Source organism: Nelumbo nucifera, chromosome 2 (genome assembly GCF_055504915.1).
Source record: "Nelumbo nucifera cultivar China Antique chromosome 2, China Antique-T2T, whole genome shotgun sequence".
Lineage (NCBI taxonomy): Eukaryota > Viridiplantae > Streptophyta > Magnoliopsida > Proteales > Nelumbonaceae > Nelumbo > Nelumbo nucifera.
In genome coordinates this window covers 6,598,312-6,618,764 of record NC_142650.1, presented here as the reverse complement: position 1 = coordinate 6,618,764, position 20,453 = coordinate 6,598,312, and the positions used below count along the sequence as shown (strand labels likewise).

Sequence of the window (20,453 nt, the reverse complement as noted above, 5' to 3'; positions counted from 1 at the left end):
CTCTGGCTGCCATCATCTCTTTTCCCCCGTCACGGCCCAATCTGTAACGTCTCCTTCCCAACGTAGAAGAATTGAAGTAAATTCCCAGCGGAGAGAGAGAGAGAGAGGGAGGGAGAGAGCGAGCAAGAGAGAATGGGATCAGAAACGTTTATAGAAGTGGTGCTGGCAATACTTCTACCACCCGTTGGAGTTTTCCTTCGTTATGGCTGTGGAGTAATAACTCTTCCTTGCCCGTTACTTACGGTTTCATTCAATATGCATGTCCAGACTTTTCTATAGTTTCCTTCTGATTTTCGTACTTTTGGGGGGTTGTTGAAATTGCAGATTGAATTCTGGATCGACTTGCTGCTCACACTATTGGGTTATATTCCTGGAATCATATATGCAATCTACGTGTTAGTCGGATGACAGATCACAGATGGGCGCAGGTCCTCTCAGAATTTACAGAAATAACATAGGTTGTTCTTTATTTTTATTTTTTCTTTGAACATTTAGTTGAATCACAGTAGTTGTTCATCTGATCAGGATCTACTTCTTGCCACTTATAATGATTTGTTGCTCCTTTTCATATTGAATCGTTTAGGCTTTTGCTTTTATGAGCATTCATGGATGATTAATTTATCGGTTGGAGAGGTTTTTATTGGTTGGTTAATTGCATATATCTAAGGGTCCGTTTGACTCGATTTTGTCTGTTTGATTCATATGGAAATCAAAATCGGAACTGGAATCAGCTGGAATGAGATCTCATTCCCAAGGGTGGGGAGGGAAGGGCCATTCCTTCAGTTGTGATTCAGATTCCGCCCAACCAATGGGTTGGAATCAAAACTTGCATATAAATTTTGAAATTTATAGTCAGAATCGGAATGAGAATGGTCTATTTGTCTGTTTGGTTCAGATAGCAATTAGAATGGAAATTGGAATCTGTTCGAGTTCGAGTAGGTATCAAGGGAGGGTCCCCAAATGGGAGAATGCTATTTCACCAAGAAGAATGGGAATGGGATTTCAATTCCATCCAACCAAACAATTTGAATCGGAATAACCTATTCTAATTCTGATTTCAGACCACTATTTCTGCAAACCGAATGCGCCCTTAATGTTAATTATTGGTGATCCTGCTATGACGCGATTGAACTTTGGGCTTTTCAAATAAACATTTTTGAGTTTTCACAATCCATGTATGAATCTTTTGTATGGTATGCATAAATAACCAAATGGATCCAATGCTTCCACTACTTGGATGATACAGACTTCATATACACAGTTGCAGAAAAAGACCCAAAAATCATAGGCAGAGGGACAATCGGAAACTTATACAATAAAAATCTTTTGTCTAACTTGCTTATATAAATTTTATTTTCTATTGCTCTTTGTTTCAAATCTCTATTTTGTTATTACAGGTAATTAATCTGGAGGATGAACAAAAAATTGAGCCAATAACTACCTTGGTGGCAATGCAAATAAAGATATTTCCTCGGTTTCATATAAAGCCTTAGATAGTTTATTTAGTTAAAAATTTAATTATGTCGCATATTTTTCTTTTATATTTATTTTTGGTAAAATAAGGTTTTGCTTTCTCACAGATTTTGTGTTTTCGTAAAATCTTTTGTGGCATATGCAGTTGCCTTTAACACTTATATTTTGCATTTTATATTGATTTGGCCTTCATGGTCAGGTTTTGGAATTGAATAAAGAAAAAGTGTTGGAATTTTCAAGCATGCATTTTGGCTGCTTTCGCTTCCAAACCTGTAAAATATGGGTAAGGATCATGGATGATATTGGATTGACCAGCTCCATTTTGGTATTAAAAAAATAAATCATGGAGGGTTTAATTGGTCAAAACTCTTCTAGTGTCATGGCTGTTTTGGTTTTTTTTTTTTTTTTTTTTTAGTATTATGAAATACATTACTAAGGATCTAGGGGTGGGGACAGAGCAGGGTGCATGTGAGGTCCACCAGCCTTGCCATGGGGAAGCTGCAACTACGCAGGTTTGATCATATTCCTACCAAATGTTTATTGAAACCTGTACACTGCACGAGTTACCACGCTTTTTTTTTCTCCAAGCGGCTACACAATGGGTAGTCCATCCCCCAATTCAGGTGGCGGGATTCGATTCTAAGGATCCATTTGGTTTGTAGTCGGAATCGAAATTGAAATCCTCTGGAATTGGAATTGGAATGGTTCATTCCCATAGTTTGTTTGGTTCAAATAGGAATGTGAATGAGAATTAAAATCAGCAGGAATAGGATTTCATTTTTAAGGGAGGGGGTAAGGAATGATCATTTCCTCGAAGGGGAGAATGCCATTCCAGTATGAATAGAAATGAGATTTCGAGTCCGCCCAATTAAACAGTTAGAATTAGAATAACCTGTTCTGATTACAATTTCAGACCCTTATTCCTGCAAACCAAACGGACCCTGAGTGACCGTTACAAGTACAGAAGATCTTACCAACCAACCAGCATGGATTACCACGGTAGAGTGTATGGAATACTGGCATGTTGACTAGTGATTGATATGCAGCCCATGATAAATACAAATATATTTGGAGGCTTGGAGCAGATGTGAGGCCTTGTAAGGTCTCACCTTATGCGATTGTCAGCTTCCAGCTGGTTGGTCTCCCCCACCCCCAAAGACATTTTTTGAGATTTTGAGAAAACATATGCCACATCATGGATATTTATTATCTATACTTTAGTTACTTTGGGTTATGTGAGAATTACCATCGCAAGAAACGATAAAATGAATTTTTGTGCAATGGTATCTAGGGGTGGATTCGAGTTGAGTCAAATACTTGGTTACAAGGTTTTAAGTGTCGACACATATCGGCCTGTATAAGTTGATATATATCGTTTTGGGATTCCTCTGATACGCCCCTACAGTGGGTGAATCAGGGGTTTGATCGGTTCAGGGGGGTGGAGGAGTTTTAAACCGGTTCCCTTGAACTGGTTGCGAAAAAAATAAAATAGGGCACAAAATTCAGTATTGATTTGCCCGTATGGCGTATCGATATTTTGAACATTGCTTGGAAATTCGAGCTTGGCTCATTGAAATAGTCTTAGGCTTTATTCGAGTTTAACTACAAGTCAAGTTTTTTTTTTAAATAAAAATTATATATATAAAAATAATTTTTTATTTTACATACAATAAAATAAGAATTATAAAAATTATTTAGTATTATATATAAAAAATAAAAGCATTATATATAATAAAAAAATATTTATTATATATATATATATTTATATATGTATATGTATGTATGTATGAATATAATAAAAAATTATTTATTTATTATATTAGGCTTGCGAGTTTTATTAGGCTTGAGTTCGACTCAATTAGCAAATGAGCCTATGTATCAGTTTTGAGTTCGAGTCGAAGCTCAATTTAAATTGAGCCGAGTTGAATTTTTTACGAGCAAAACTCGAATAACTCGTAATAAACTCGGCTCATGGCCACCCCTAATTGATAGCACCGATTTTTTACCTTGATCGCTTTTTGGATTTTACAATATGGTAAAACTGATTTTCACAAATGGGTGCAGGTCCTGAACCACAGTACTTCTTGCCACTTATAATGATTTACTGCTTCTTTTCGTATCGAATGGTGTAGGTTATTGCTTTCATAAGCATTCATGGACGACTGATTTCTGCGTTGGAGACGTTTTAAATGATAAATTGGAAAGATCTAAGCATTTGTTCTCACTGCCAGATTTTTAAGGGTGTATTCAATCTCTACTCTCTAGAGGGTAGTACTTCCTCCAAGCGGATCTCTCCTAGCCGTGGCCCATGGCCCATGCCTTACCAACTTGATTGCGACGTCATTATCTATTCTCAAGTCTTAATTTAAATGGGCTATGGCCCATCATCCATGGGCGTTGGAAAGATCTAAGCCTTTTATTTTCACAAGTAATTGGTAGTATTTCCCATAATCAAATTTCTCTAATTCTTGGCCCATGTGGTCCATAGTCTAAACGGACTATGGCCCATCTTAATAGGCCTGAGGTTGGGCCCACATTAGCCAATTATATGATGTAAGTGCAAGTGGCTGTTGGGATGGTGTAAGCACGGGCTTACCCTGAGTCCCTGACCGAAGCTGATCTCCTGAATCTCATGATATGCGTCTTTTGCTGGCTGCTATTTCCACTCGATTATGTATCTAATGTATGAGACCTCCGGATCTGCTCTTTATATAGCGCTCCTCACACCAATCGCACACACATAACAACAACATGCAAGTACCGGAAATGTTTTCAGTGTGGCGCAGAATATCATATAATTCTATGCTGTCAGGATTAGTTGCACTTGATGACTGTATTAAATACGATTTAATAAATGATAATATCCAACATCAGCCATCAAGTGGGTGTTTGGCACGGAATAATTTCACAAGCAATTGGATTCTGCCGATATGAAATTGGCGCTGCATCACAAAAAAGGAAGGAATTGCATTAAGAATCCCATTTGGAAAGTCGTTTTCCCAAAAACGTCGAAAAAACGTTTCTTTCTCGGTGGCTTTTCAGATGAAACGGAAATTTGACATTTCTTGAATTGCCCCCTGATTCAAGAATGTTTAAACGGACGTGGACCCACCTGCACCTGACTATTTGGGAAGTTGCCACAACTGAGTATTAAGGTTCTATTTGAAATTTTTAACTACGAAAAAGAGATAAATCCTTAAAATAAGAGATACTTAATCTGTAGAAGTAATGGACATTGTGACCACGGGACGAAACTCGAAGTTAACAGTCTGGGTTCTGTGACCCCACCAACCGCTACTCCTGGCAGCCTCGCCATCTGCAGCAACTTCGAATACCCCACCTTCACCTCCACCTCCACAGAAACTCTTCCGTCCAGCCCTCCCTCACAGGATCAAGGAAGTACAAGGCACAATAAGAGAAATGTTAAAATTAGAGATGGATAAATTATAGATAGGTATTCTGTACTTTGGGGTAGTAAAAGATAAATAATTTGAACTTTCAATTGCAATATTTGAGTACTCTGAACTTTTAAAAATAGACACTTGGGTCCATTTAGTTAAACATTATATAATATCAAAAATATCATTCTCATGTATTCTTGAGATCATTATACAAAGTAAAATCATCACCAGAGAATGCCGTTATTATAAAATTTGAATTTATTATTTGCTGTTCATGTAAAAATAGGGTAATGTCGATTTAAAGTTTAGAGATGATGGAATTATTCCAAATAATAATAATAAGAAGAAGAAGAAGTAGAAGAAGTTAACTTGCAAACAAAATAATAAGAAGAAAGAAGTTGATTCCACGCCGTCGAATGTCAGTTATGCAGGTGTTTCGTTGGTGGTTTAGTCACTGGGTAGGGCTAGGGCTCGAATGAGAAAGCATGGGTGGGGAGTTCGAATGAGGCTTCCAGATCGGGTTTTGGAAGCATTATTTTGATTTTTTTTTGTTTGTTAGTTACCAGTTCAACCGACTGAATGGCTGTTAACGGTGAATGCTCCGTTAATTCATTGTCAAGACCCATGAGCCAACATGCTCACCTCTCACTGGAAGGGGTACATGCTTCCCATGGGCCGAAGAGTTCACACGATGTGAGCTTTTCTAATTATACCCCATTAGGCCATTACCATTGTGCCAAACACCTCCTATATAATGAATTGGAACAGCAAGAACATTCCGTAATAATTATGATCGAGACACAAAACCCATAACCAGAATCAGTATAATTGGTTCGGTTTTATCTGATAGATTCAACCCATTGACAGTTCTAACTCCGTTCCAGTGGTCCTCTTCTATAGGAGAATGGATGCCATTGTAATGTTGGTTGGCCTTGGGGGGACAGAGGACGGGACCACTGTATGCTGAATAATAGACCATGTGTGCTGCATTTGGTGCACATAAAATGGAAGGAAATTGGATGGACGATTTCCTTGGTAAATGACATTCAATTGGAAGATAACTCGTTTTCCTCTTGTTTGGCTTAAGTTAGAAAAGAAACTTGAACCGTTGAGACATTCATGGATGTCCCGAGACCTGAGCGGAGGGGACCTTCCCTTCGAAATTGACAATTTTCTAAACTTAAACTACAACTCATCTTTGGAATATTCTGGTGTTTAGGCTCAATTTGAAAAGAATATAATTGCAGATATTTATAATGTAAATATATACAAAATACAAGGTTTTGTATTATACGTATTTGTATTTATACTCCTTTCAAACTGATACTTAGACTGCGTTTGTAAACAATGCAAATGGAGTGTAAAGCCCGGTTCAGGGTAAATTTGTACTCTAGTTCACTTTTGCCTGTATTCGCAACATTACATTTATGCATTGTCAAATGACAGACCAATGCATATTTACATTGATAATAAGATGTAAAAGTACATCAATAAAAAAGAAGTAAATTCGCATTCAAGTGAGCTTTTGATTAAAAAAGAAAAAAACATATGCTGTATTGAAATTCATGTTTTCATCCATTACAGCTAAAAGTCTATTTGGTAAGAAGGTAAATTTATCGGTGCAAAACTAAGCCAACTTTGCAAATCTGAACTCTTAGGCAGGGACTATCATTTTGTGTAATGGTAAATTCTCAGACTAACAAATGCACAAGGCAGGTTCTAGTATGAGAGTGGCCACTTAGTGCTAATATGGTTAGGGTCAAGTTTGAGTTGGAAATGAGCCTAATCTGAGGACCAAATCTGAACTCTTAGGCAGGGGCTATCATTTTGTGTAATGGTAAATTCTCAGGCTGACAAATGCACAAGGCAGGTTCTAGTATGAGAGTGGCCACTTCGTGCTAATATGGTTAGGGTCAAGTTTGAGTTGGAAATGAGCCTAATCTGATTAATCTGGGCTTCTAGAGGGTGTTAGACAACATTGTTGGTTTTGTTCTTAGTATAAGCTCAAATTTAATATTCCAGACATGTAAGTCGATAAAGGCTTGAAACTTAGGCCTGCTAATAATTTTGATTGGGCAACCCAGCCCACTACCCTATGAATTGAATTTTGATGAAAATGCACCTGATTGGTTATCACATTTATGATGCGGTTGATTATTTATAAGTTTTTTCGGTATCATGTCTTTCCAGGCATTATAATCCCAAAAGCATTAATAAAAGATGAAGATGGAGTATACTTTACTCAGACAGGTTCAACCAAATAAGCTGGGTTTCAAGTTTGGTGCTAGAATGAAAATTTTTTAAGCACACCAACAAGCAAATCATCTGTTTTCTTCGCAAAGCAAATCAACATACATTAATGTACAAGTTACTCAAAATAGGGACCGAATCAACCAAATTCGTGTCTCCTCATGGTAGTCGGTATTGCCTTGAAATATCTTTGCATGAGGAAATGGAGTAGAAACGAAGTTCACGGGATGTCTCATCTTGTGATCATCTCCTTTTTCTTATGAAATGAAATGAACCGCCGGAGAGAGTTGCGAAATTGGAGGCATTTGGGTTTGGGTAGCGAAGGTCTATTTCTGGTCAAATATGAGGGGGGAGTTGAAGTCTGCACTGGTGTTCGAAAATCGAAATTTCAAATCAGAGTTCATATTTGCGCCCCACATGTGGCCCACAGACACATCCCAACCGTGTATTAAAGACATCTTTACGTATTTATCATTGGGAGATGCACCCAATATATGCTTGGGATGTCCTGAGGAGCACTTGTCGGGCGCAAATGTGAGTTGTGCCTGACAATAACAACAACAACCCAATCCGACCACTTGTCTCCGGACGGATTAGGTTTATATTTGGACTAAAATTAAGTCTGGCCTTGAAATCCAGGGCAAGGTCATTAATATTGACAGGATTTATATAAATCCTAAAACGTTCGGTTTGGGTTGTATTTTTTACTTTCTCTGCTGGAAATTGTTAGCATTCATTTGCCAGTTGTTCCAAAACTTTCCATGAAAAAAAAAAAACTTATATTTGGATAAGTTTTCGCTTTTGTAGTTTTTTTAGCACAAAATCATGAAGTAATGTTTTGTGTTTTTGCTATGAATTTTGTCACACCTATACCAAGAGATTTTTCCGATGTCCGCCCTCTAGATATGGATGTGGGAACAATTTGTGAATTTAGGAGATTCGGAGTGTTTCAAAACAAGTTTTTGAAATTAAAAGCATAATAAAGAAGTGTTTGTATCATGTTATTTTACCTTATGTGACCGTAAATTCTATGAGTCAATTGTTTATTTATTAAATTTTTATAATATAAAAATGTCATATGACTCATAGTTGTGACATGTGGTATATATTTGGGTTTCTAGTAGATAAGGGCAACTTTTTGCCCTTAATATTAATAAAAAAATAATATTTTTAATAACTAAGATAGGATAGCTTTTATGGAAAAATATCAAGAAAGGGCACTGTTGCTCGTCTTCCTCCTCTACCTTTGTATTCGTGGTAGGTTAAGGTTGTCGATAACAACTATAACCAGAGTCCTTAGGAGAAACCCTGTTGGGCAAAATCAAAGGCGGCACAATGGAATGTCTTCTTGTTTCTTTAGTCAAATGACATTAACAACCTTAGGATCCTAGCCAACCTCAAACCTAAATTGTGTGTGTGTGTGTGAAACTTATTTCTATAATTATAAAGGCTCCAGTTGCTCCAGTGGAGACTACAACGAAGCAAAAGGAATTTATTGTGTGTGTGTGAAACTTATTTCTATAATTATAAAGGCTCCAGTTGCTCCAGTGGAGACTACAACGAAGCAAAAGGAATTCATTTATAGGTCAAGTGATCATGCTTCTACTGTCCAACTCACCCAAGTTCGTCTTTGCCTTCCTTAGTGCATCTTACCGTAGTGCCACCAACACAACAGCGAATCCCTTCTACACCTTGCCGGAGATCGCCAAACAAGTCAAAGACTCGAATGCCGCTGCCAGTTTGCTTTCTGGGACATGAAGAGTATTTCTGGTTATAACTTGAACGAAATCTTATGATCCATTTGCATGAACACAAGCAAGGAGGAGGATGAGCAAAGTGCCCTTTCTTGATATTTTTCCAAAAAAACTACCCTATTTTAGTTATTATATAAAAATATTATCTTTTATTGATATTAAGGGCAAAAGGTTGCCTTTATCTACTAGAAACCCTATATATTTTTCCATGTATCACATATTTTGCTACATAGCACATATTTTCTCATGTAGACTAGCTTGGAAAAATTACAAATACAAACATATAGAGTACAAAACCTTGTATTTTGTATTATTTTATATGTATTTGTAATATACATATTTGTATTTATATTCTTTCCAAAATTAACCGTATTAAAAATTTAATACATGACATATATTTTACTATGCATCACATATTTTGGCACATAACATATATTTTGTCAGTATGCCACATTTTGTCTATATGTGACAATTTTGCCACATGGACCCATGGCACATATTTCTGCCAAGTGGCAAAACTTATACATGACAAATTTTATGTGTATGTCACAATTTTACCACAGAATATATTTCTTCATACATGATAAATGTTGTCACATGTTATATATTTTGTTATATTCACAAATTTGCCATATATCATATTTATGGGCATCAAATATGGCGTATATATTGTCATTTAACAGGTTTATGCTTGCACCTTATGTATCATGTGAAAAACATATTTAGCCCAAAATTTGATTGTATTCTCTGAAAAAAATTCAATTGTGCCAAACAAAAGCATGAAATATTTCAAAACAACTATGCGCTTTTTTATTGTACAAATGTTCCCACGTCATATATTTTTTTATTGAAAATACATGTTTAGGTGGTATCCAAGCTGGTCGAGGATACCACGTGGCAAGTTCCATGGCCACCCTCTTCGGATTGCATCAACACCGTCATATGAAACTGTGTGATGAAAGAGTACGGTCAAAACGAGTGTTTCACACGGACAAGGAAGTCAACTCTGGCAAGAGAAGGAGAACCTTTGAAGAGTTCGACGAATAACCTCATCTTGACAACCCTATAAGCCTAATTCAACTAGGAGACCAATACTTGGCTGTAAATAAGTATTTCTCACTCGAGGTAAATGACTTTTAACTCCCCACTCATTCAACACCCTTACACACCACCTCTTTGGCTTAAAACAAGTTGGATCACTCTTATTTGCTCATCTCGACCCACCTCGTTACCTTACTAGCTTGAACATCGGAGTGCCTACCTGAAAATAACTCCCCGAGCCTCTAAATCTTCTTATAATTGTAGATCTCGATATACAAGTTCGTCTTTCCAATTCGGCCTCATCCAATTGATAGAATCATCTGATTTATCCTCAATTCAAAACACCTCGAATGCATCAATACTTACTACCAAAAAAACAAAGCATTATTTCCTGCTGCAACACAAAATTACTTTAAAACAAACAACCATAGCCTTAGTAATTATACATCCAATTACTTTGTTGGTACTTGGTAAACCCTTATCCCAATACGACATGATAGCTTTGGGTTTATTACATGCATTATGAGCTGGAATTACTTTTACTTGGAGTTTGTTTTTTTAGCTTTGCTTAGAACACGTGAATGTCGATGCTCTTCAAGGTTGCTTCTTGGTTGTTGCATGGATGAGCCAACTTCTTTGCCATTTTGTCTGTAATCGTGTAAATTTCCATATATTTTGATACGTATATATTCCTTTTCTCTTTTGTTCGCATTATAGAGCCCGTTTCATTCAAGAATAAAATTAGAGCGTCGGAGTAGGAAGGTTTGAATATTATTAAATTTAGTTGTCCTTGATCCCTAGGTAATCCTAGGATTCGGCGGATCTGGATCCTTTTTTTTTCTTGAAAATCCGATAAGATCAAGACAGTTCGTTGTGTTTTACTGTTTTTCCTTAAAAAGAGACCTGGCTGGCTTTGCAGTCGTCTTCGGACAGACCGGGTTCTATATCCGGGTTCCCTGCAGTCTGCCCAGAGAGAGAAGCAGATGCAATCGTAGCAGCACTGTTTGCTGCAATCCTAAATCCGGTAGTGAGCAATGACTCGATACTCTAATTAAATTTTCTTCACTAAAATAATAATGCCTTGGTCGTATTAATTGTGTTGATGGGATGTATAATTAATCACCGTTGATATTATTTGTTTTTTTATAGCATAAATGAAAAGAGCATAAGCATTGATTCAGCAAACAAAGGAAGAATTAGGTGTTGCTTTCATTGCAAAGGAAGCAAAGGAAAAGGAAAAGAGGCCTCCAACCAAAGCCCAACTCAAAAAGCAGCGACTAGGGAAGTGGCTTTCCATTCCATCCCACCGCCACGTGTTGTGCACATCCACACTCCCTCTGCCCTCTTCCTCACTCAACTCTCTCATTTAATTTTCTATCAAAAGCCCCACCAGCGAAGGAGAGCGATAGTTGAAAACTTGATATCAAACAAAAGCCGGACCTCATAACTCCGATTCCCATAAAACGCTTTTTGTAATTTCTACTCCAAAGCCCAAGGCCCAGACACAACCGCTGAGCTGCTGAAGCCCGAAGCTCAGAAGCTACTGCTCCCCTCTATGCCTGTTTTGGATAATTTGGGAAATCTGATTGGGAAAGCTCAACTGAAGAACGTGCTGACGTGCAGCCCCGGAAGCTGGAATCGGGATCCGATGATTCATTCCCAATGAATGGTACAAGAAGAACGACATTCCCAACTGTTGTAAGTTATGTGTTTTCCGAATCATTTTCTAATTTCCACATTAAAATAATCCAAATCGGCGAGAGCACTTCATTTTAAATCATGTCCGTCCGACACAGTCGTCTCTCGTGAAGCGAGCCCCTCTAATGAAGTTGTCAAGGTGATTGATGCATCGTATCACATGGACATGCAGTAGCAATGTGTGGTTCATGGGCTCACTGTAAAAGTTGGAATCTATTAATCCTAACGGTCAATGTGGAACATAAAGAATAGCTTCATAAATCGTCCGATTAGAATATGTGTATTATGCTCTAGTCAGAAACACGTATGACCTATTTCCTTCGTTTCATTTCTGATTTCACTAAGGTGGTCCCATCGGCGGCACAGGCACTTGCTAAAACTTCCCCTTTCCGAGAGGCTGAGAGCTCTGAGCTCCTCTCCGGTCTGTACCTGTTACAGAAGTGTTTGGTTGTAGATTGTACAACCGACCGACGAACACAAACGGATGGAGCCAAACCCAGATAAAACATACGGCCTCTCCGTCCGTGCTGTTTTCATGGAAACAGAGAGAAACCACTAACGTTTTCGCCGGCTTTATTCCTTCTTATTTTATGTATTCTTTTCCCCCACTGAGGTAAGTCAACTAGTCAACAAATTTACTGGCTTACTGCATTACCAGCGACGCGTTGGCGTTGCTTCCTGAATCCTGATCATTTGATTTCTGTGTTTGTCAGGCATTTGGTATTCACGACAGTCGTTGCTTGTTGTGGGTCCACCTAACTAATCCGCTCAATCAGTAGGGTGGGACCGGATACATCTTATCCGCTCACTCGCACCAACCACAGGTGATGGCAAATTGTAGACGGAGGTCTCGCCTCTGCTGTTGTCACTTGCACCAAACAAGACATCATCGATTCAAATTTTCTCTCTTTTGATTTGATTATCCCGAAATATTTTATTTCTCTCTGATAAATGAATAATATATAAATTGAATTTCGGACGCAAATCGGTCATTTTAGTTAATTAAATCCAGTCTATCGCACAGAGAGAGATCAGAGGGGTACGTGTAAACGACAAAATCGCGCTCCCATCTTTTTTTTCACCGTATACGGCTCGGCTCAGGCTTATTCGTTGGTCTCTAGTTACACCTACACAGAGACAGAGAGCCTCGGGAACTGAAGGTAGAAGAAGTAGAAGGAAAAGGAAGAACGAAGAAGAAGATAAGGAGCAGCAGCGACGCGACGTTTGCGTGGAACCCTCGCAGGTCTTCCTGGTTTCATCCAAAAACTAACGTTTCCAGTGCGTTTGGACCGAGACTTTGGTAGCTCAGGACAAACTGACGAGCTTCTGGTATAGATCTGCTTGCTGGTAAGAACAAATGCAGATGTTAGTATGTTACTCTGCTTCATCTTTGTTCGTTCTTGGAGCTCATTTTTCTGTAGATGTGCTTTCCCCATTTATTGGTTTTAATGCGAGCGAAAGTGGTAAATCTGTGCTATTTGGGGATTTAATGTGGTTTTCGTTGTTCGAGCTACGAATTTTGAGCTCTGCTACTTTTTTTGTGCTCTTGAATGCTGCTTTTTGGTCTTCTTTTCTGGAGAAACCTGATTTCTTGGAAAAGCTATGGCGTGGAAAGATAATGCCGGCTTGTATTCGAGTTTGGGAGCTTGAACGTCTCATGCTTTTCGAAGATTTTTCTCCTTAGACAGAATATCGCACCGATAAAAGCTTTTCTGTGTTTTAAATTATTCCTCATCCACTTTTCGTTTTCTGGTTTATTCTTTTCCGAGAACATTTCTCTGATGCTGAAACTTTTGCAAAGAACGACGGCTCGTCGACGTTCTATCTGTTTTTCCTGTCGTAACCCTTGAATCTACTGATTTCTTCCTCACTTCTCTCATACTTTGGTTCACATCGTAATTAGGATCCGGTTATCAGTAGTGGTAGCTGTTTTGAAGCAGGGGCCTGGATTGAAGGCCTTTGACGTACAGATTACAGAATCTTCCTCAAAATTTTTCCCCTGTAAATAAAAGCATAAAATGTGCTTCCATTCTTTCCTTGAAAGCCGTGCTTTCATCCTAAAAATTTCTCTCTGGTTTGTTCGTTTGAGCGGTTAGTGGTCATTCTTACGTTATGAGTGTTGAAGAATCAGCAAAGAAACTATGGTTGGACGGGGTCCCTTGAGTCACGGGGACTGAGAAGGGAGGCCCCGGAGATTACTGATTAGACAAAGCCTTCGTTCCCCTGTTCCCTTGGTCTTTCAAACTACAAAAAAAATGCCCCTACTTGCGAACAAAATGACCCTGTTCGTCCCGTGAGTGATGGATTGTCCACGAATCGACAAATGATAACCATTAGGGGCATTTTAGGAAATTTCCTTGCCCATTACCTTCTCCGTGGGCACCCGTGGTCGCAATGATGAATTTTGAACACTGTATAAGCAAGTACTGATGTTGGAGTAAATTGGAGAAAGAGGAAAAGAGGCTTCCGTTTGTGAATGAAAATTTATCTAATATCTTTATTTATTTTATTGATTCATTGATTTATTTCGGTGTGGTTTGGTGGAAGTAGTGGTGGTAGTTTCCGTGGATGAGTTTGTTTGAAGGGATCATGTTGTTTGCTTGGGTTGCTTGTACGTACTGATGAGGAGCGCTCCACCCATTTATTTCTTCATGTGCGTGTACGCCGGATTCCTGTGCCTGATGTTTTCTCAACTTGTGATTTCTCTGCATTGTTGCAGGCTTTTGTGGGTCCGGGAGCTGTTATAGTGAGTGAACTTTAATTTGCATTCTCTCCTTTTTGTTACCACAAGGGGTCGTAAAACATGCAGACACCAAAAACAAGGTAATTTTCTGATCCATTTCAGGCCTCTATCTAAGACTGTTTTGTGGAATCTAGCTACTGTATTTATGAGGGTAGGCCTTGAGTTCTATATCATTTGCTACGTCTTTAAATAATAGTAGGATAGGATCACGTTACACATGTGACCTACATGCTTTTCATGTTTAGAAAATTAGAATTTTAAAAGGCCACTGAAGCCATAGACCATATATTGATTTATAAACTCAAGGTGGTTTTTGTTTTTAATTTTTAACTATGGCCGTTTTATCAACTCAACTAGAAATTAATGACTGTGGTTTCTTTTCTTCGTTGTAATTTCTAAACAACCTTTTTTCTATTTTGTTTAAGTTGCTTTCCATGCCTGTTTGTTTTATTTTTGATGCTACTCTTTTGTACTTAGAAATAACTGAAGCACCTCATTGCTGGATATATAGTATGAATTGAATTTCGGTTGCTTCTTCAGTTTGAAAACATTGGAATCTTCTCCTTTCACTTGACATCTGCACATCCAGTAAAAAGCTACCGGAAATATGCAAGTGGAGTTAATTTCATGCAATCTAATATGGAGGTGTCTCTCTAAATTCTTGCATTTGTAAATTGTTCTAGGTCTTATTGGTATTTTATCGGTTTGTACTGATTTGAAGCCTCGATCCACCTTCATATGTTCCATAGAAGGCGTTGTGTGCATGTGTAGTGCTGAACATGTATCATTGTACCTCGCAAATTCCCTGTGCATCTTTTCACTCCTTATTGTATTCTGTAACTACCCTATGCATCTTCTTTCTTTCTTCATCATACCCATGTCTTGCAATGGACATGGTTTTACCAGTACATCAACCCACCTGGATCTAGAACTATTTTCCATGCTTTCTCTTGTTCCTATTAGTAAGGTTCCATGTCCACCATGGTTTACCTGTTGAGTAGTCCAATTAATATCTGGTCCCATTACTTTTATGAGTAAGGCCACCCTATAATCTGTATTCAACCCAAAGAAAAAAAAAAAAAGAGCCAGACGATTGTAGTAGTTTCCATTATGATTTGCAATGTACAATATAATAAATGTTTCAATTTAATTTATAGATCACGACTTGATTTCCAGATTTGAACTACAATGTCAGAGGAAATTTGTTTTAAACGTTCCATTAATTCCTTTGCATTTGATGTGATGAAGATTGCTGTCTCATTAATTATTAAATATACATTCTTCTGTTAATAGTCTTCTGATTATCATTCCACTGACTCTGAGAACAGAAGTGGCTCCTCAGAGGTGCCTCAGAGGACATCACAAGGGACTCCTAGAGCTGTCCGGCAACTCAAGACTCCTGGATCTGACTCTGATTCCGTTTCTTCAGCAACTCCAGTGAACAGGACACCAAAAGATAGAAGCCCTAAAGTTAATGAACGAAGGTCACCAAGAAGCCCTGTAACTGAGGTACTAATTAGCAAGTAGTAACTATAAATCCACCCATGTTCAAGGAGGAACTTACTAAAATGCCTTAATTGAACTGCCAACTTAAATGAAATATTTGGAACTTTGAGATTCTATAATCAAATGCATAGCCTTAACTGTGTTGTGATGAATGAAAGATGTGTAAATTCATCTCAATGTATAGAATGTGCAAAGAATGGGTGTCCCAATTATCGTAGGGCATAGTGAGGAAGAAAAATGCTAATAAATAATGCATTCATGCTACTCCATGAATTCCTTGCCCTACAGACAAGATGGGCCCCATGAATAGATATGTCTGCCTTTGTCTTTTATGTGCCTTTCCTTGAGTCTCACCATATCTGTGGTCATTAGATATCTGAAAAGTTGCATAATCCTTAGCAATTTTTCTATCATTATTCAAATTTTCTTCTTATGTTCAGGCAAGATGAAACTTTCATTTTTGTTCTTGGCTGTCTAAATTAACCTCAAATTGTACAGAAATAACCTTTACTAAACCATGTTTTCTCTTCTACTGAGAATATAGAAGAAGCGCCCAAGCAGAGTTTCTGAGTTGGAGTCTCAGCTTGCTCAACTCCAAGAAGATTTGAAGAAGGCAAAGGATCAGCTTACATCATCTGAGACATGGAAGAAGCGAGCTCAGCAGGAGGCAGAAGAGGCAAAGAAGCAGCTCTTAGCCATGACTGCAAAGTTCGAAGAGTCCCAGCAGCAGCTTCTGGACTTGTCTGCTTCAGAAGAAGCCCGAATCCAAGAACTCCGGAAGATTTCTCAGGAGCGGGATCGGGCATGGCAGTCTGAACTGGAAGCTGTTCAGAAGCAGCACTCAGTGGACTCAGCTACCCTGGTGTCTGCCATGAATGAGATCCAGAGGCTTAAGATCCATCTGGAAATGGTGGCTGACTCTGAAGCTGCCCAAACTAAGCGTGCTGAAACAGCACAAGCCGAGATCCAGAATTTGAAACAGGACCTGGCAGAAGCCCTTTCTCTTGTGGAGAACATGAAAGCTGAAGTCAAGGATTGCAAAGAATCTGAGGCTCAAGCCCAAGCACTGGTAAGCGAAACTTTACTAGAACTGGAAACTGCCAAATCAACTGTTGAGACGTTACAATCAGATAGCCTTAAAGCAACAGAGTCTTACAGTTCCCTAACTTCAGAGCTGGAGAAGTCGAGGGATCAAGTGAGTTCCTTTGAGGCACAAGTGAGCAAACTTCAGGCAGATCTGGTTAGTGCTAACAGCAAAGTGTCAGTAGTAGAGAATTCATGTGATGATAAAGGAGAAAGTGAGAAAGGTGAGGAGATTGCAGAATCAAATGAAGTCAAGGTGGAGCTTAATTCTCTGAAGTTAGAGGTGGGACAACTGAAGTCTGCCTTGGAAGCCGCTGAGATCAGGTGTCAGGAGGAACAAATTCGGAGCACAATGCAGATTCAAAGTGCCTATGAACGAGTGGAACAAGCAAAATCTGAATTTAGCCTGAGGGAAGCTGAACTGGAGGCAGAACTAAAGAAAAGTATGGCCTGTATTGAAGAGTTGAAGGCGAACCTGATGGATAAGGAAACTGAATTGCAGAATATTTCCGAGGAAAATGAAGGATTGAATATTAAGATCAAGATGAACCAGTCCAGGGAGAGGGAATCCCAACTGGAAATGGAACTGACGAAGTCCAAAGCAGATGTAGAAGATTTGAAAGCAAACTTAATGGACAAGGAAACAGAATTGCAGAATATATCTGAAGAGAATGAGATGCTGAAGGTGGAAATCCAGAAGGAAATAGAAGGGAGTAAAGCTAGAAATGAGGCCATTGCCGAGGCAGAGGCTGCTAGGACTGCAGAGAAAGAAGCTCTGATGAAACTTGGTTATGCAACCGAGGAGGCAGATAAAAGCAGCAAGAGGGCAGCAAGGGTAGCAGAGCAGTTGGAGGAATCTCAGGCAGCAAATTTGGAAATGGAAGCAGAGTTGAGGAGGTTGAAGGTGCAGTCGGACCAATGGAGGAAGGCAGCTGAGGCAGCTGCTGCAGTTCTTTCAACTGGGAACAATGGCAAGTTTATGGATAGATCAGGGTCTTTGGACAGTTACCATCCTGTTGGGGATATGGGTTCACCTTATTCAGAAGATCTAGATGATGACTCGCCCAAGAAGAAGAACAACATGCTGAAGAAGATTGGGGTGCTGTGGAAGAAGGGCCAGAAATAAATGGACCTCATGGTAAGCATTAGGTTGAGAATTATTTTATTTTTCATATTTTTTTTCTTTTTTGGTATCTTACGACAGAGTTCTTTCTCTTACAGGTTTTTTTGTGAGTAGGAGAAGCTGAATTCCATTACTGGGCATTTGGGCTACTTTGTAAAGCTTAAACCGGAAAGCTTTTACCCCCCCCCCTCCCTCTCTCTCTTCTGCGGAGGAGTCAGCTAGATGTGGTAAATATTTGTTTTAATCTTTTAGAGAATTTTCGCTTTAATGGTATGAAAAGATTGTCTGTCAGTGTTGTTCCATTATCCAGCATTATTAAATATGAAACGGAAGGTAGCTGGGTCCTCAGCAACAATCTATCTTTATTTGTATTATGAGCTTGGTTTTGGGAAGTTTCTTTTGGGCGTATTCTCTGAAGTCTGTACAGCCTCTTGATTAAATTTACCTAAAAATCTGTTTCACGGTACTGTCAAGGACATTTGCTTTAACTATGCCTTGTATACTTTGTGAACTGAGATTGCAGACCTGAAAATAACAATCTGTAACAAGTACTACGATAGAAATGGTTCTTGGTTTCTGAAGAACCAGATGTCAATAGGAATTCCACGCCGTTGAAGTTTTTGAATTGAGATTGTTACGCATTTGGCAACTGCCAAACCAATGCGTTGGGGAAGATGGAATTCTGGGATCACAGATGGGGGGTTGTCGTCTAATTACGCATCATTGTAGAGTTTGCAGAGAGTCTGGATCTATTTACCACAACACATTGTTGGCCACATTCATCCCGCCACACATTGGGAATATCGGTAATATAAAGTACAAGAAATGTTTCCAATGTGCGGGCAATGTTCAGTTGGGTGAACGTGGCCAGCAGATCTGTACTCGTCTGCAGGGTGCTTTACAGCACAGGAGATGCCTTTAAAAGATTTCGAACAAGTTTAGAATAATTTAGCAATGCCAGTTAAATTCTGATCTCTCATGCTCCTCCAAATTTGGTTTTTGATTTCCCCCCAGAGAATGTCTTAGACCAACGGATTGCTCTCGAATGTGCCTTGATGTAAAACAAGCCAAGATAGGCAAAGCCACTGTGGTCCAACTTTCTTCCGTTCAAAAGATAAGGCTTCTTTGAAACACACTTCTGTCTAACTTCAATTAATTCATACCTTTTTCTACCCAAAAACAGATCAACTCGTGCCTTTGGCTGTCTTTCCGATTCGAGAAGGTGAAACCACATAAAGCATTTATGTACATCATCACCATCTTCCAACTGGGTAAGCTCCATACATGGGGAGTTCACATTTGCTCAGGGTTAAGCCTTCTTGAATTGTAGCTGTCATTACATTGCTGTGGCCTCACCACCAATTATCACAAGTTCCGTAAATAAATACCTCTATTAGCATTCCATCGGAAATGGACAGAAAATATTACATTTTTAAATGCTCAATTTACCATTTTGGATGATATTGTCCTTGTCTTCTTTATTTCATATTTTAGGATGAAAAAGGAACATTTTTCCCTTGATACATAATCTCATCAAATTGGATTTGGCAAGTAGCAGTACAAAAGGAAAGCTTAGGTGTTTATTGAAGGAATGCTTGCTAGCCGAGGTATTTATTTGATTAACTTCGTAATAGTTCAAGGGAGAATCTGACACAAAATGAAGTTTAGATAATTAAGGCTCGGTTAAATATGTCAGTACAAATATATATAAGACAATACAAAATATAAGGTGTTGCACTGTATTTCTACACCTTCCAAACTAAACTTAAGTGAAACTCTCCATAGAGTAGATGGGGGTTTACCCTGTTCCAACTACATGTTCCAAACTAAGCTAAAGTGAAACACCTCCATAAATGAATCCCCTTCCGTTTTTTCATTCCACTAGACATGACATCTATTTATACCATTGTTCATTTCCCACTGAACTTGGACTACAGTGTATCGGGAAAATTTATGATGCGGGAAAGACATGGTATGGGAAAAGTTTTGACTAATCAAAATCCACCCATGAAATCCCATTCCAACTGATTCTATTTCTTATTCCGATTTTTGTTTGGACCAAACAGAATATAGGAAGCCAGTGTGGGCAATTGCCCCCCACTCAAATATAATAGTAGGGGGTCAAATGAAATTTGACTTTTTAATTGAAGTCTTTTTTAATGATTTTAAAAAGACTAAGAGGTAAAACCATAAGGTATGCCCCCACTGATTAAAGGTCCTAGATCCACCATTATATACCATTCCGATTCCGATTCTGACTGTGAAACAAATGGACCCTTAAACATATACGTAAAGTAACAGTTAAACCCATGTTCGTAAAAATTTAACAAAAGTTTCAATGCTGTGCCCATTGAATGCAATCCTCTTCTTTTTATGTAACT

At 38.6% G+C, this 20,453-nt stretch overlaps 2 protein-coding genes across 6 annotated transcripts; both read left to right on the top strand.

Moving 5' to 3' along the window:
• LOC104594760 (low temperature-induced protein lt101.2) lies at positions 1-4,109 on the top strand. Of its 4 annotated transcripts, none has more exons than XR_016082732.1 (3): positions 1-213; positions 325-458; positions 3,538-4,109. XR_016082732.1 is itself a non-coding variant. In XM_010255222.3 (2 exons), the coding sequence occupies exons 1-2, from the start codon at positions 133-135 to the stop codon at positions 406-408; spliced, it is 165 nt and encodes a 54-aa protein (XP_010253524.1). In that variant the 5' UTR covers positions 3-132; the 3' UTR covers positions 409-596. The 4 variants fall into 4 exon arrangements, 1 of the variants encoding a protein (XP_010253524.1); XR_016082731.1 differs by having other exon boundaries at positions 3,606-4,104; XR_002022548.2 differs by lacking the exon at positions 3,538-4,109 and adding an exon at positions 1,398-1,715 and having other exon boundaries at positions 3-213.
• Positions 4,110-12,609: 8,500 nt separating this feature from the next.
• RIP5 (ROP interactive partner 5) lies at positions 12,610-18,545 on the top strand. Of its 2 annotated transcripts, XM_010255220.3 has the most exons (6): positions 12,639-12,964; positions 14,337-14,440; positions 14,901-15,005; positions 15,689-15,869; positions 16,411-18,087; positions 18,171-18,545. In XM_010255220.3, the coding sequence occupies exons 3-5, from the start codon at positions 14,968-14,970 to the stop codon at positions 18,073-18,075; spliced, it is 1,884 nt and encodes a 627-aa protein (XP_010253522.1). In that variant the 5' UTR covers positions 12,639-12,964; positions 14,337-14,440; positions 14,901-14,967; the 3' UTR covers positions 18,076-18,087; positions 18,171-18,545. The 2 variants fall into 2 exon arrangements, with proteins under 2 accessions (XP_010253523.1, XP_010253522.1); XM_010255221.3 differs by lacking the exon at positions 14,901-15,005 and having other exon boundaries at positions 12,610-12,964.
• The last annotated feature ends 1,908 nt before the right edge of the window (positions 18,546-20,453 follow it).

Coding starts and splice junctions, on each gene's coding strand:
- LOC104594760 (XM_010255222.3), top strand. CDS start 133: ATGGGATCAGAAACGTTTATAGAAGTGGTGCTGGCAATACTTCTACCA. Junction 214..324: donor TCCTTCGTTATGGCTGTGGA/GTAATAACTCTT, acceptor TTGAAATTGCAG/ATTGAATTCTGGATCGACTT.
- RIP5 (XM_010255220.3), top strand. CDS start 14,968: ATGCAAGTGGAGTTAATTTCATGCAATCTAATATGGAG. Junction 15,006..15,688: donor TCATGCAATCTAATATGGAG/GTGTCTCTCTAA, acceptor CTCTGAGAACAG/AAGTGGCTCCTCAGAGGTGC. Junction 15,870..16,410: donor CAAGAAGCCCTGTAACTGAG/GTACTAATTAGC, acceptor CTGAGAATATAG/AAGAAGCGCCCAAGCAGAGT.